The sequence below is a fragment of the Dermacentor variabilis genome, chromosome 3 (genome assembly GCF_050947875.1).
Source record: "Dermacentor variabilis isolate Ectoservices chromosome 3, ASM5094787v1, whole genome shotgun sequence".
In the NCBI taxonomy this organism is placed as follows: domain Eukaryota; kingdom Metazoa; phylum Arthropoda; class Arachnida; order Ixodida; family Ixodidae; genus Dermacentor; species Dermacentor variabilis.
This window is the reverse complement of record NC_134570.1, coordinates 240,361,932-240,379,157: the sequence shown is the minus strand read 5'-3', so window position 1 is coordinate 240,379,157 and position 17,226 is coordinate 240,361,932. Positions and strand designations below refer to the sequence as shown.

The following is a 17,226-nucleotide window of genomic DNA, read 5'->3' as shown; positions in this document are numbered from 1 at the left end:
TTCTCTATGACACAAGCGAGGGAGGACAAAATTGCGATTGGCCTATAATTATTATAATCCTTTTTGGAGCCTTTTTTATGCAATGGTCTTATTACACTTACTTTCATGTACGTGTGAATTCGCCCAGTTATTAACGTTTCGTTGATAATGAAAAGTAATACAGTTTTAAGTATGTCAAAATGCACTATGAGATCTCTTATCCTAACACTATCATAGCCTGGTGATTTTGTTATTGGCATTGTTTTCAATACATCCCATAATTCCGGCTCAGTGACAGTAGGCATGTAAGCTGAATGAATGCTCGAAGCAACTGCAGTAGCACTCGCTATTTTGCTTCCCTGTCTACACAAGAAAGTAACAGATTCTACAAAGTGTTTATTGAACTCAGTGGCCAATTCTACCTTGGTTTTATCTGGAAAGGCCTGTTCGAAAGTATCCTCAATGCTTTTCTTGGATGGCTTTCCTATGGTGGTTTGCACTAATTTCCAAGTTTTTTTTTTACATCCCTACTGCATGCCGAGAATTGATTAAGCTGGTACTGTTTTTTTGCCAGTCATATTTTTGCTGTAATCTTATTTCGCAGTTGCCTGAATTCTTCTCTTAGTGCAAAGTTATGAGGGCTCTCATTGCGCCTTCTTAAAAGTTTACTTTTGATGTAAGATAGCTCAATAATTTTCTTGTTTATCCAAGGACTTGCCTAATTTCGCCGTTTCATCCTCACCTTAGTTTTCTATTTATTGTAAATTGATTTTAGTTGCTCTACGAGCAGTTCGTAAGCATATAGGTGATTGTGCTGCAACAGGGAAGTCCAGTCATACAACTTAATTAGTTTATCTACTTTTTCATTGTTAATTACAAGCCTTTCTGTAGATCTCTCCTGTGCCACTATTTTACTATCTTTTAACAACGTAAGCGCAACGAAATAATGATCAGCAACTTTTTCTTTGATCATACAGCCGAACGTTTCCTGCTGCGCTACGGTTGTACTGATATGGTCAATGCATGTCTGTGTGAATTTACTTCCTAGAAATTCTTCTCGCGTATAGCCCTGAATTTTATTCTCCAAGCCAAAACTGGCCAACAACGTTAAGTACTCGCTTACACCTACCCTATTGGTCACCGAAATGTCAATGTTGAAGTCTCCTGCGAGAATCACACGTTTATTTACTCCATATTTTTTCAATAATCTAGCGAGCTCTTCAAAAAACTGCAATATTCTTGCCAGGAGGTCTGTAAATCGCACAAACTAAAAATTCATGTTCATTGTTAGAAAGATAAAGCGCTATAACTTCCGCTTCATCAAATTCAACTTTCAAGCATTCACAGAACCAGCAATTTTTCACAAATACTAACACTCCTCCACCACGTTTGCTCTCTCTGCATAAGGCGAATGAATGATAGTTAAAACATTCTCCAAGTACATTTGTGACAGGTTCCAATTCTTGTGAAGACTTCTCACATTCACATGGATTACATCAAAACTTGTACAAGATTCAACTGACATGAGTTGCCGGCGTATCTTCATCCACTCAGAAAATGAATGTACAATCTTAGTCATCACGTTAGCTTGCGCAGATCCGCTTCGTTCTCAACAAGAATAACAGGGGCACCTTCAATTTTCTTAACAAATATACGACCGTTTCGCACCCAAACATATTTGTAGTGTTTTTCAGTTGCTTGGCGCTTTGCCATCCATCGAAGCTTCTTGGCTAGATGTGTCAAATTTTCATTTATGTAAATGTTCTCATGTTTCAGGATGTTTCGTTTTGCAAGCCACTTTTCTCTTGTTTCTCTCTTGGTGAAACGGACTAGTATCGGAGCCTCAGCATCTGCTTTGCCTTTAATCCTGTGCACAACTTCGACTTCCTCATTCCTGGGAAGGGATAGTTCGAGTCTCCCTGCAAGGGAATTTATAACTGCTCTCAAGTCTTCCCTTTCATGGCACTTGATCCCATGAATTTCCAAATTATTACGTCTTGAATATGATTCCATCCTATTCACCTCCATTTCCAGTTGAGAAAGTCTAGTCTCTTTTCCTATCAGCTGAGCTTCCATGTCCGTAGTTTTTTTCTTTAGCTCTTTTACTTCTAGATTCTGGGTTTCAAGAGGTTTAAGCACTTCATCATATTTGGAAGAGATCAAATCGAGTGATTCTTGTATGCTCTGTATTGTTAATGCTTGCTCCTCAAGTATTCCATTGGTGGTATCATGTTTAGCCAGCTGCTCCTCCTGCTTTTTTTCGAGCTCATCAAAACGGCGTAGCATAGTGTCAAGCTTCGACATGACGTCAACCAAAGAAGGTTGCTCACTGCCTGCCATTAACTTCTTACGCTGCCAGCCAGCCAGCCAGCCAGCCAGCCAGCCAGCCCCTTCTTCAGCGTTCGTCAGTCCTGTTTTGTGGTTTGCACACGTGGGACATGACCAAATACGGATCGTTTCTACTGACATGCTTTTTAGGTTAGTCTTTGTGACGCCAGAACATTTGCCGGCATGATAACGGTCATCACAATCGCTGCAACGAAGACACTGGCTATCAGGTGCAATAGCTTTTAGGCACGCGAGGCAATCATTGCTAGACATTGTGAACACAACTTTGTGCAGTCGGCGGAGCAGAATTTAAAATCAAACACAGAAGTAGTTATGAAACGCTGCTCTCACCTACGTAAGCGAAGAAAGAGCGTTATGCCGCGCTCATGCAGTCCACCGGACTGCGCTGGTTCACAATCGGCGTTGGCTTTTTTAAGCGTTGTCGCCCGGTGTCACCTCCTGGATTGGCTGCCCCCACGATGACGCACTCGCAGTATGGACTGTGTAGCTATGGGCGCTCGCACCAAATCTTCTCCGGTATATCGCGTCAATAACGGCGCCGAAGATGGAAGCATCCGAAGCCAGGGAAGCGACAGTCAGGTCCCTTGGGCCTGGCGGTTCCTACGTAAGCGAAGAAAGAGCGTTATGCCGCGCTCATGCACTCCGCCGGACTGCCATGTTTATATAATGTTTATTTGCCATAAGACATGTTAGATGGGAGGGTGGAGGGAAGAAATCTGCTCGCAGGCAGCTTGACGAGCCTACATCATTACATTACATCAAGGCTTCGTCCATACGTGTGCCTCAAGTGACGATGCCTCACGTTGCTGCATCTGGTTAGCGCGCATAAAGCTAAATGTGCACCTAGAAGGAAGAGATCCGGACACCGACGAAAATGGTTTAAAAATATATTTACATTTCGGCTACCCCACAGTAGCCTTGTTCACAATCAGGCTCCCATAGGGAAGCCGAAACGTAAACATATTTCTAAACCATTTTGGTCGGTGCCCAGACCTCTTCCTTTTAAATATTTACCATCCCGACCAAAGAGGCTTCGTTATACTCTCGACTTCAAAACTAAATGTCGGTGGTTATTATATATAGACCTCTTTCAGCTCTTAGTTGGCTCAATATAAACAGGTGGCGCTTGCGCTTCGTCCGCATAGTCAAGCATTTGTTGCCTCAAGACACGCCACGTCGCTTCTGCAGCGGTTCGATTCCCAGTCGCAGCGGGCTCGCTCCGAGAAGGTTGGAATAAGAACGCTCCTGTACTTAGATTTAGATGCACGTTAAGGTACACCAGACGGTCGAAATGAATGTGGAGCCCCAACACTATCGTGCCCCTAATAGCCCCCGTTGTAGCTTGAGAACGTTAAACGCCACATTATTTTAACAATCTGCTAAATATGCCTTACGTGTACACACTTGAAGGCTGCTTCCTAGTTTGTGGATTGACAACTGTATCACATGTATCTTTTTAATAAATCCTGATCGGCTCACAGTGTTTTGTGTTAACAATAAAGAACCATTGAATGAAAATTTACCATTCGTTCATGATGTTCTCGTTTACACTGTCCTCCCGAGTTTTCTTCGTCCTCGTTATTTTTTTGTGCCACAGCTCGGAATAAAATGTCGAAGTGTCAACTAAGCAAAATGAAGGTTTCTCTGTGGCCAAATAATATTGCGATTATTTTTTATCAAACGAAAATTTTGGCATGTGTACTTCCTTATCTTTCTCCGGTGACCACTTTTCACCAGCTAACAAATGTTAAACGCAATCCCTCGGCGCAGGACACGCCCATAGGCCTACAAAGCTTGTTTCCCACCAGGCTCTAAGGGTTTCACGCGGCTATTCGGGAATTTCTTTTTATGACGCTTGTATTCAAATTGTGTTTAAGACAATTGAAACGGTCTGCGAGAGTTGGCTGTCTACAGTACAAGCGTGTTCCTGCTGTATAGACATATAGAAAGAAACATTCCTGCTGTGAATACGAGCATCTGGGCTTGTCTATTCGATTCAACGTTCTATACTTACAATTCGCATGAGATTTGAATTTGAAAAAATCTACTTTCCCCTACCTTTATTATTTACATAACGAATTATGAGCGCTTAAATTTTCTCATTCCCTTCAGATTGGAAGGTTACAAGTGCAGCACGATTAAAAGAACACAAATAACGTAGTTTTCATAGTATCAAACTACACTTAGTCTACATATTATCCTTAAACGTTATGTTCTTCTCGACGTTCGTGGTAGCAGAACTAGATCATGCGGTACGCGCTTGGCCGCATATCTTAGCACAACGATGAAAATTGCCCGAGCTTTGTACATGTAGGTCAAACACCGCATTTTCGCCCTTGATCTGCCTGAAAGCCGCTGTGAAGTAGTGATTGATTTGAAGGCGGTGAGAAACCGAACCGTTCAGACGCGCGTGAACGAGCTCAGCCTGCTGTGTCCTAAATCGGAACAGAAAATTTCATTTGTATTTGGTAAATTAGCTCTCTCACATGCTTACTTACGTTCACCAATCGAATAGATTTAGTAACACCGCTGAAGCGGCAGCGCTTAAACGCATTCAAATAGGCTTTGTAAATAATAAAGAATCAACAATTTTGTGAGCACAATGAGAAGACTATGAAGGCCACTGTGCTGTGAAACGCAATCACAATGTGAGGACTGCCAACGTGAAGGCAACCGTTGGTTCATCATGGTCGTGGAGCCTACGCATCGAACGGAGAGTTTCGGCCACCTGCATGTAGCTTTTGAATATTTACCTGCGTTCTAAAGGGCCATTCTTGTCTAAGTCTATAAAATATATCCGACTGTTCACTCAAGTCACTAAACAAAGTCGCCGATTGATAAATAGAAACCCTTGTCGTCAGCAGACAAAAAGTCACTTAATCTAGTCACTAAAAAGCGCCAAATTATTTAACTCGCAACTGCAATCACATTCTTTGATAATGTGAAATCGCTGAGTGGTCGGTTGGGACGCATCGGTGTGGCATCTCAAGGGATATGTCTGCAACACGGAAGCGTAAACCGCTCCCCTTTCGCTACCGACACATCCACATTGAAATCACCGGGAACGAAAACAAGAATAGTGCCATCGTTGCTAATTCACGAAAGGTGAGTAGCCATGAACTTTACGGGACTATGAGTCATTGCATTTCTTGCTTGCTTACGGGGGTATGAGCTTTTGTTCACGGGGAATGAGCCATTGATGATGACAGTTTTCGACTTGGTGTTCCGTATGTTGTATGCGCGACTAGAAAGAATTTGAGCACTGTTCGCTTGACTTTGCTGAGTGCTTCTAGCCTCTGCCTTACGGGGCTATCAGCCTATGCATTTTTTGCTTGCCTACGGGAGTATCAATGCTTACGGGGGTATGACCCATTTATGCTGATAGTTCTTGTTCACGGAGAACAAAAATGTGCAGAACCCTAGCTATATACAGCTTCGCCGCAAAAGAAATCGTACCTATGTGGGCTCAGTTCTAAGAGAAAACTTGGCATTAGCTGCTGTTTTGTTGGATTTGTGCCCAACCGACAGTCCCCGCTTTCACAAGGATGTGTCTAGGAGCGGAGAGGGAGATGCATGCCTTCCCACCAAAACCCCCCTCCTCGCACACGCAAGTAGATACGCATGGTGTCACGCGCGCATAGGGAAATATAAAGACATATCACTCAATGACCACGAGCACTCGCTGTCACAGCGCTGGCGTTATGAAGAGCGCCGGCAGCGAGAAGCGAGCGCTTTGTGCTGCCCCTCATTTCACCACGAGAAAACCTTTCACGGCCAAACAAATAAACGCAGACATGAAAGTACTGGGGGCCTCAATTGCGCTTTTGAGGTTAATAGTGTGACAGACGAACTAGCCCCACTCAATGTCTAGGTCAATTCTTGAAATACTGCTTCATACGTGTAGAGGGGGAAAATTTACTAGCTGGAACCGAGTAGACCGTGCGTGCAATATACAAGCAGTGATGAGATCCCTGAAGAACCAATGTGGCCGAGACTCCGAGTGTTGCTGGTGGAGAAGCCAGACTCCAATAATCAAGGCTTCAAGCGTTTTTCTTTCGACTCCAGCGATCTTGGCTGTGACTCCAGGCGGCGTACACCTGGCTTTCTAAAATGGAATGGAGGGAGGCAAACTTTGGCCACAATTCTTAGAGAGGGGAGGAAAGCGCCCCTCCTGGGCGCTCTACAGGGGGGGGGGACGCCTGTATATACGCCTGTGTCTGAGTCTCCATATCATCAAGCAGCAGCAGCACAAAAGTATTCTCCCACGATACAAATACTGTTTTAATTGTCATCGAGGATTCGACAAACAACAATTGGAAAGCATCGCATAATAACGGAAGAATACGCCTGTCCACTCCGTCAGAGGACGTACCAAGTTTCAACGGGAGAACGAGAAGTAATAAAGCAACGAGTCGATGAAATGGTACGCGACGAAATCATCCAGCCTTCGAAGAGCACGTGGGTGTCTCCTGTTGTCTTGGTGAAGGAAAAGGACCGAACCCTGCGTTTCTGTGTGGATTATCGTCGGCTAAGCAAGATCACGAAGAAGGACGTATACACGCTCCTACGCGTAGACGACGTATTCGACAGGCTCTGCAGCAGTAAATATTTTTCGTCAATGGATCTCAAGACTGACTACTGGCAAATAGATGTCGATGAGAGGGATCGCGAGAAGACCACCTTGATCACACCGTACAGCCTCCATGAACTGAAGCTCAAGTCATTCGGTGTGTGCTCGGCACCTGCAACGTTACAGCACGTGATGGGCATGGTATGAGCAGGATTGAAGGGATACTTGTCTCGTCTACTTGGATGACGTCGTTGTTGTGGGCGGGAGTTGCCACGACCACCTTAGTCAGCTTGAGACAATACTCATCAAGATCATCAGTCTGGTTACGCCCACTGCAGGGCAAAATCCTCTCCCATACTTCTCCAACTACCCCGGTCATGTACTAATGGTGACCATGTTGTCCCTGCAAACTTCTTAATGTCATCCGCCCACCTAACTTTCTGTCGCCCCCTGCTACGCTTCCCCTCCCTTGGAATCCAGTCCGTAACCCTTAAAGACCATCGGTTATCTTCCCTCCTCATTACATGTCCTGCCCACGCTCCATTTCTATTTCTTGATTTCAACTAAGATGTCATTAACTCGCGTTTGTTCCCTCACCCAATCTGCTCTTCTGTTATCCCTTAACGTGACACCCATCATTCTTCTTTCCATAGCTCGTTGCGTCGTCCTCAATTTAAGCAGAACCCTTTTCGTAAGCCTCCAGGTTTCTGCACCATACGGGGTACTGGTAAGATACAGCAGTTATATACTTTCTCTAGAGGGATAGTGGCAACCTGCTGTTTATGATCTGAGAATGCCTGCCAAATGCACCCCAGTCCATTGATATTCTTCTGATTATTTCAGTCTCATGATCCGGATCCATGGTCCCTACCTGCCCTGACTAGATGTATTCCCTTACTGCTGTTCTCTTCCAAGACTGTTAAACATTAATTTAATTTATTGCAGATTCATTTTTATACTCATCCTTCTGCTTTCCCGCTCTAGGTCAGTGAGCATGCATTGCAATTGGCCCCCTGAGTTACTAACCAAGGCAATGTCGTCAGCAAATCGCAAGTTACTAAGGAATTCTCCATTAACTTTTATCCCCAATTCTTCCCACTCCAGGTCTCTGAATACCTCCTGTAAACACGCTGTGAATAGCATATCTCCCTGCCTGACGTCTTTCTTTATTGGGATTTTGTTGCTTTCTTTATGGAGCACTACGATGGCTGTGGAGCCGCTATAGATATCTTTCAGTATTTGTACAGATGGCTCGCCTTCACCCTGATTCCATAATGCCTCCATGACTGCTGAGGTTTCGACTGAATCGAACGCTTTTTCGTAATCAATGAAAGCTATATATAAGGGTCGGTCATATTCCGCAAATTTCTCTATCGCCTGATTGATAGTGTGAATATGGTCTATTGTTGAGTAGCCTTTACGGAACCCTGACTGGTCCTTTGGTTGACAGAAGTCTAAGGTGGTCGTGATTCTATTTGCGACTATCTTAGTAAATACTTTGTAGGCAACGGACAGTAAGCTGATCAGTCTATAATTTTTCAAGTCTTTGGCGTCCCCTTTCTTATGGATAAGGATTATGTTAGCGTTCTTCCAAGATACCGGTACGCTCGAGGTCATGAGGCATTGTGTATACAGGGTGGACAGTTTTTCTAGAACAATGTGCCCACCATCCTTCAAGAATCTGCTGTTATCTAATCCTCCCCAGCTGCCTTCCCCCTTTGCATAGCTCCCAAGGCGTTCTTTACTTCTTCCGGCGTTACTTGTGGGATTTCAAGTTCCTCTAGACTATTCCTTCTCACATTATCGTCGTGGGTGCTGCTGGTACTGTGTAAATCTATATAGAACTCCTCTGCCACTTGAACTATCTCGTCCATATTAGTAATGATATTGCCGGCTTTGTCTCCTAAAGGATACATCTGATTCTTGCCTATTCCTATTTTCTTTTTCACTGCTTTTAGGCTTCCTCTATTCCTGAGAACATGTTCAATTCTATCCATATTATAGTTTCTTATGTCAGCTGTCTTACGCTTGTTGCTTAATTTAGAAAGTTCTGCCAGTTCTATTCTAGCTGTAGGGTTAGAGGCTTTCATACATTGTCCTTTTTTGATCCGATCTTTCGTCTCATGCGATAGTTTACTGGTATCCTATATAACGGAGTTACCACCGACTTCCATTGCACACTCCTTAATGATGCCGATAAGATTGTCGTTCATTGCTTCAACACTAAGGTCCTGTTCTAAAGCCGAATACCTGTTCTGTAGCTTGATCCGGAATTCCTCTAGTTTCCATCTTACCGCTAACTCATTGATTGGCTTCTTATGTACCAGTTTCTTCCGTTACCTCCTCAAGTCTACGCTAATTCGAGTTCTTACCATCCTATGGTCACTGCACTGCACCTTGCCGGGCACGTCCACATCCTGTATGATGCCAGGGTTAGCGCAAAGCATGAGGTCTATTTCATTTCTAGTGTGGCCATTCGGGCTCCTCCACGTCCACTTTCGGCTATCCCGCGTGCAGAAGAAGGTATTCATTATGCGCGTATTATTCCGTTCGGCAAACTCTACTAATAACTCTCCCTTGCAATTCCTAGAACCTATGGCATATTTCCCCACTGACTTCGCTCCTGCCTGCATCTTGCCTACCCTAGCATTCAAGTCGCCCATCAGTATAGTGTATTCTGTTTTGGCTTTACCCATCGCCGATTCCACATCTTCGTAGAAGCTTTCGACTTTCTGGTCATCATGACTGGATGTAGGGGCGTAGACCTGCACGAACTTCAATTTGTACCTCTTATTAAGTTTCCCAACAAGACCTGCCACCCTCTCGTTAATGCTATAGAATTCCTGTATGTTACCAGATATATCCTGGGTTATCAGGTATCCGACTCCTAGTTCTCTCTCCGCGAAGCCCCGGTAGCACAGGACGTGCGCGCTTTTTAGCACTGTATATGCTTCTTTTGTCCTCCTAACCTCACTGAGGCCTATTATATCCCATTTGCTACCCTCTAATTCCTCCAATAACAGTGCTAGACTCGTCTCACTAGATCACGTTCTAACGTTAAACGTTGCCAGGCTCCGATTCCAATGGCGGTCTGTCCGCAGCCAGGTATTCTACTAGAACTAGGAACCAGGGACAATACTAGAGGCCATCAACTCATCAGGGCTCACGCCCTCAGTAAATCTAGAATCCGTCCTAATCCGCGGTATCATCTTCCATCTCTGATTTTCCACAGCCCACCAACAAGAAGGAAGTGCGCAGGTTCCTTTGCTTGTGTGTCTATTACGTAGGCGCTTCGTCAAAGACCTTTCACGCATCGCCAAGCCATTGACATATCCTAGAAAATGCGATGTCGAGTTCATGTTGGAAACGACACAGATCGAAGCATTCGAAGAGCTTAAACGACACCTGCCGTTAAAGCCAGTGTTCACTGATTTTAACGCCGACACCGAAGGCCACACCGAGGCAAGTAGCCTAGGTCACGGCACCGTGATAGTCCAAAGGAAAGACGGGTTTTCAAGGATAATTCCTCACGCTAGCCACGTGCTGCCGAAAGCGGAAGCCAATTATTTTACTACGGAAAAAGAATGCCTTGCCCTCATTTGGGCTAACACGAAATGTATCCTTACCTTTACGGCAGGCTCCTTATTATTTACGGTTTATCCTTGACAATTATGACAGGATGCTTAACATAACAGAAAGCAAAAAACCACTAAATTGGCATCTTCTTGAACACCGTCGTCAAAATCTGATTAAGATTTCTTCATAGCATATACCACTCTAAAACGGGGATAGCTAGGGAATGGTATCGTCACGTGGTGGTAACGTTGAAGAACACAGTAGCAACACTGTGAACGACAAAACTAAATATTATTAGGCGAACCTGTGCCCACAAAACAGGCTACACTTATAGCACAACGATAGCGGCGAACACGGTCGGCGATCGTCGAAAATCTGCTCAGCGGGTCAAGCACGTCGGCTTTTATACAGCTGTTGTCGAACGTTCGAGACTAATCGTTCGGACCCGCGTGCCTTCCACAAAGTTCTACACCATTCGCGTCAGGTAATGAAATCAGATAACATAAGGTTCGCCGACAACAGACAGAAGCATCGATAACTTTCGAGAAACTTCGGATACATGCAGGCGCGTCCCACGCTTTGCGATTACATTTGTTAGGCGGCGAAACGTGGTTGCCTGATAAAGATAAGTACACGTGTCAATACCCCCCTCTTATTATTCCAAGGAAGGCGTCGTCATCCTCGTCTTCTTGCGGCGGCGAGTCAATGGGGGCGCGTGATAGGCAATCAGTAGAAGGATCGACATTTGGGCGAGTTGGTACTGGTTGAACATCTTGAAGGGCAAGCGCAAAAAAACGACGACAGAAGGCAGGAACACACAGGACACTGTGTGTTCCTGTGTGTTTCTGCCTGTGTGTTCCTGCCTTCTGTCGTCGTTTTTTTGCGCTGCCCCTTCAAGATAGGCAATCAGCATCTGAGTGTTTTCTTCCAGACTTGTACGTTACAGTGATGTCGTATTCTTGTAGTCTGAGGCTCCACCGTGCCAGCCGTCCTGAAGGATCCTTTAAGTTAGCTAGCCAACACAACGCGTGATGGTCGCTGACCACTTTGAATGGCCTGCCATATAGGTAAGGGCGAAATTTAGCTGTAGCCCAAACGATGGCGAGGCATTCGTTTTCGGTTGTTGAATAATTGCCTTCCGCTATTGACAGCGACCGGCTAGCGTAAGCTATCACGTGTTCATGTCCATCTTTTCTCTGGACTAGGACGGCACCGAGGCCTAGGCTACTGGCGTCAGTGTGAATTTCAGTGTCGGTGTCCTCGCGCAAGTGTGCAAGTACCGGCGGCCACTGCATGCATCGTTTGAGTTCTCGAAATGCATCGGCCTGTGGCGTTACCCACTTGAATTCGACATCACATTTGGTTAGATGTGTTAGCGGCACTGCGATGCGTGAAAAGTCCTGACAAAGCGCCTGTAGTAGGCACACATGCCAAGGAATCTACGCACTGCCTTCTTGTAGATGGGCTGCCGGAACTTTGCGATGGCAGCTGCCTTCTGCAGGCCGAAGAGGACTCCAGATTTGCTGATGACGTGGCCTAGGAACAGAAGCTCATCGTAAGCGAAGCGGCACTTTTCTGGCTTCAGAGTGAGCCCTGATGGCTTGATGGCCTCTAGTACTGTGGCAAGCCGCCTAAGATGATCGTCGAAATTTCCGGCGAATACAACGACGCCATCCAAATAAACGAGACAGGTCTGCCACTTCAATCCTGCTAAAACCGTGTCCATCGCGCGCTGGAACGCTGCAGGCGCCGAGCACAGTCCAAATGGCATAACCTTGAACTCGTACAGGCCGTCTGGGGTGATGAAGGCGGTCTTTTCGCGATCTCTTTCGTCGACTTCTATTTGCCAATAGCCAGACTTAAGGTCCATCGAGGAGAAGTATTTAGCGTTGCAGAGCCTATCCAATGCGTCGTCTATCCGTGGGAGGGGGTATACGTCCTTCTTCGTGATCTTGTTCAGACGACGATAATCGACGCATAAACGTAGGGTTCCGTCCTTTTTCTTCACCAGGACAACAGGGGATGCCCACGGGCTTTTCGACGGCTGGATGATGTCGTCGCGCAGCATTTCGTCGACTTGTTCTCTTATAGCTTCGCGTTCTCGCGGCAAAACTCGGTAAGGGCTCAGGCGGAGTGGTCGATCGTACTCCTCGCTGATTATGCGATGCTTGGCGACTGGTGTTTGTCGAATCCTCGATGACGTCGAAAAGCAGCCTTGGTACCGTCGGAGCAGACTTCTGAGCTGATGTTCCTTAATGACGGAGAGATTTGGATTTACGTGGAAATCTAGTTCGGGGACTATGCTCATCGGGATAGATGCGGCAGAATCCAAGAGGACAAAGGCATTGCTGGTTTCCACATTTTCCTCGATGTACGCGATTGTAGTGCTCTTCTTGATGTGCTTGAACTCTTGGCTGAAGTTGTTTAGTTTCACTTCCACTTTCCCTCCGTGGAGTCGAGCGATCCCTCTTGCGACGCAAATTTCATGGTCGAGCAGTAGATGTTGGTCGCCCTCGGTGACGCCTTCTACGTCAGCGGGTGTTTCGGTGCCGATAGAAATAATAATGCTGGAGTGCGGAGGGATCCTCACTAAATATTCGAGCCCACTCAAGGCGCGGTGACTACGAGGGCTCTCCGGAGGTATCGCTATATCTTCCGACAGCGTTATTGACTTCAAGTTCAGGTCGATGATTGCGCCGTGTTGGTTCAGGAAGTCCATACCGAGAATGACGTCTCGTGAACACTGTTCGAGGATAACGAAGGTGGCAGGGTAAGTCCGGTCATGAATGGTTATTCTTGCTGTGCAGATTCCAGTCGGCGTAATCAGGTGGCCTCCAGCGGTGCGAATTTGAGGGCCTTCCCATGCAGTCTCAACCTTATTTAACTGGGTTGCGATGTGTCCACTCATGACGGAGTAATCAGCACCTGTGTCCACTAAGGCGGTAACTGCGTGGCCGTCGAGAAGCACGTCGAGGTCGGTGGTTCTTTGTCTGGCGTTGCAGTTAGGTCTTGGCGTCGGATCACGGCTGCGTCGTGTTGAACTGAAGCTGGAACGTCGCGTCGTCAAGTCGCCTTTCCTCGGCGTAGTCTTGGCTTCCTGACTTCGTCGGGACGGTGGCGGGTCGTTATTATGTCGTCGAGATGGTCTCTTCGTCGTCTTCGTCGGCGGCGGAGGATCTTCGTCAGTTCGACGAACAGCAACCACACCTCCATCGGTTGCTGCTTTTAGTTTTCCGGATATGGGCTCGTAGAGCGGCCCCGGGCTGGGCCGGTGTATGGTCGGCGCTGCGGCGACAGGTAGCAGCCTGGTGACGGCGAACGGGACGGCCGTCGAGGGCTCCACTGAGTAGCGGCGAGGTAATCGGCGATGTCACGTGGGCGCTCGCCAAGCTGTGGACGCGGCGCGTTGACGGCGAACCCTCTCAGTCCCAAGTCGCGGTATGGGCATCGGCGGTACACATGACCGGCTTCTCCGCAGTGATAGCAGAGCGGGCGGTGGTCGGGGGCTCGCCAAATGTCCGTCTTCCTCGCGTAGGTGCGGTGGGCGACGGGTGGGCGTGCTGTTGGCGGCGGCGGCGGACGACGGAATTGCGGCGTTACAGGGCCCTGGCGCGGTCGCGGAGGGGTGCCTTGACGGCGTGCGACGGCGGCGTAGGTCATCGCTTCCGACTGGGGCTGTGGTGATTCTGGTTGCACCTCAGGAACTCCAAGCGATCGATGCAGCTCTTCTTTCACGATGTCGGCGATCGAGGCCACTTGAGGCTGCGACGAAGGCAAGACCTTGCGCAGTTCTTCGCGCACAATGGCCCTGATGGTCTCGCGCAGATCGTCCGTGGCCAGTGATTGAATTACTGCGTAGTGGGTAGAGCTTGTACAGCGGTTGAATTGCCGGTTACGCATTTCGAGTGTCTTCTCGATGCTGGTGGCCTCGCGAAGGAACTATTCTACGGTATTCGGTGGGCTTCGTATCATTACGCTGAAAAGTTCTTCCTTCACACCACGCATGAGAAGGCGGACTTTCTTCTCCTCGGGCATATCTGGGTCGGCGTGGCGGAACAGACGGTTCATTTCTTCCGTGAAGATCGCAACGTTCTCGTTAAGTAGCTGTACTCGGGCGTCCAGCATGGCTTCTACCCTTTCCTTGCGCACGACGCTCGTAAAGGTGCGCAGGAAGCCGCTACGGAAGAGGTCCCATGTCGTCAAGGTCGACTCCCGGTTCTCATGCCACGTTCTGGCAGCATCTTCTAAGGCAAAGTATACATGCCGCAGCTTGTCGTCGGAGTTCCAGTTGTTAAAAGTCGCGATTGGCTCGTAGGTCTCCAGCCAGGATTCTGGGTCTTCAGTCGCTGCTCCATGGAAGGTCGGTGGGTCCCGAGGTTGTTGTAGGATAACGGGGGACGTTGGGGCAGCCATTGGGGTTGTTTTGACTACGATCATCTTTGTCGACTCAGGTAGAAGTCCGTGCTCTGGGGGCAGTCCTTGCAGTCTGCGGCTAGCACGCTGGTCTTGGGTGATGTTGGTTTTGTCCTCAGGCTTCGGGCTTGGATCGCAGCTTTGCGGGGGCATTCGGTACATGAACGCACTAGCACCTCCACCAGATGTCACTAGGTGGTGCCGTTGAAGAACACAGTAGCAACACTGTGAACGACAAAACTAAATTTTATTGGGCGAACCTGTGCCCACAAAACAGGCTACACTTATAGCACAACGATAGCGGCGAACACGGTCGGCGATCGTCGAAAATCTGCTCAGCGGGTCAAGCACGTCGGCTTTTATACAGCTGTTGTCGAATGTTCGAGACTAATCGTTCGGACCCGCGTGCCTTCCACAAAGTTCTACACCATTCGCTTCAGGTGACGAAATCAGATAACATAAGGTTCGGCGACAACAGACAGAAGCATCGATAACTTTCCAGAAACTTCGGATACATGCAGGCGCGTCCCACGCTTTGCGATTACATTTGTTAGGCAGCGAAACGTGGTTGCCTGATAAAGATAAGTACACGTGTCAGTATTTTCAGCCACCCGCGTAAGTTTCTAAAAGGCGCGATCACAAATTAAAAATACGTGAGATTCCTTTTAAAAGCGACGCTTTCCGCTACTCTTTCTTTGTTCGTACTATAAGAGATTGTAATACTCTGCCACCTGACACTGTCTGTATTTGTTCAAATGATGATTTCTTCCATGCTTTATGAATGTAATTTTGAGTTTTTGTTAATAATAGTTGTACCCTCCCTGCTGTAATGCCTGAATGGCAAAACAGGTACTCAATAAATAAATAAACGAATAGTCGTAAGCTACCATCATGCGTCGGTTTGGTTGGAAAATTTAAATGACCCTTCAGGAGGCCTCACACGATGGAGGATCAGACTCCTGGAATTCGACATCACCGTCGACTACAAATCCGGACGGAAGCCCTCTGATGCCGACTGCCTATCGCGCGGCCCTATTGACCCGCCGCCGCAATACGACAAGGATGATGATGCCTGCCTAGTCCCAATAAGCGTGCAAGACTTCGCTGAAGAACAACGAGCCGACGCGGAGCTAAAAAACCTCGTGGAATATTTGGAAGGGAACAACGACGTTGTCCCTAGGTATAGGGGAGGATCGCTTTCGTTTTCCCTGTAAAACGACATCCTCGTAAAGAAAAACCTTCTTGTTGTTCCCTCAGAACTGGATCCAGAAGTACTGCATGCCCTACATGGCGATGCGACCGCCGGGCACCTCGAATTATCCCGTACGCTATCAAGGATACGAGAGAAGTATTACTGGCCGCGCCTGACCGCCGACGTTGACCATTATGTCAGATCATGCCGAGACTGCCAGCGACGGAAAGACACACAAACAAAGCCAGCTGGTTTGCGGCAGCCAATCGAGCCACCTTCCTGACCATTTCAGCAGATCGGAATGGACTTGTTGGGGTTATTTCCAACGTCAACATCCGCAAATAAATAAATCGTCATGGATGCCGACTACGTCACCGACTACGCCGAAACGAAAGCCCTGCCTAAAGATACCGCAGATGAAATGGCGAAATTCTTCGTAGAAAGCATCCTTTTACGACATGGAGCCCCAGAAGCCCTGATCGCCGACAGAGGAATTGATTTTACGGCGCAGCTTACTCAAGCCATCCTGCGATACAGTCAGACAAGTCACCACAGGACAACAGCAGCACAACCGTCCACGAGAAGCTGTGGATGGCTGTGGTCCCAAGACGCGGTATGGTCATCGGCGGTACACATGGCAGGCTTCCCCGCAGTGGAAGTAGAGCGGGCTGCGGTCGGGGGCTCGCCAAATATCTGTCTTCCTCGGGCCTTTTCCCTGGCCGACCGGTGGGTGGGGTGGCGATGGTGGCGACGTAATCGCGGCGTCATGTGCCCCTGGCGCGGGCGCGGAGGGTGAATGTGGTGAACGGTGGTGTTGCCATCGCTTCCGGCTGGGACTGTGGCGATGGTGGTCGCACTTAAGTAATCCCAAGTGAACGCTGAACTTCTTCTTTGACGATGTCGGCGATTGAGACCACTTGAGGCTGCGACCTTGGGAAGAGCTTCGGTGGTTATAGTGCCTTGTCCACAAATCGACCGTCTTCTCAATGGTTATGGCTTTGCCTACCAATTCAGCAACAATCTTGCGCGGGTTGTGTGTCAATCCGGCTAAGAGCTCTTGCTTGAAACCCCTCATCAAGAAGCGCACCGTTTACTCTTCTCGCACATTGGGGTAGGCATGTCTGAACAGGCGAGTCATCTCCTCCGT

The 17,226-nt window shown here is 47.6% G+C and overlaps 1 protein-coding gene across 1 annotated transcript; it reads right to left on the bottom strand.

Annotated features, from left to right (window-relative positions):
• Positions 1-1,557: 1,557 nt before the first annotated feature.
• LOC142575065 (uncharacterized) lies at positions 1,558-2,265 on the bottom strand. The gene has a single exon (XM_075684027.1). It carries the CDS (start codon positions 2,263-2,265, stop codon positions 1,558-1,560), a length of 708 nt encoding a protein of 235 aa, XP_075540142.1.
• Between the last annotated feature and the right edge of the window lie 14,961 nt (positions 2,266-17,226).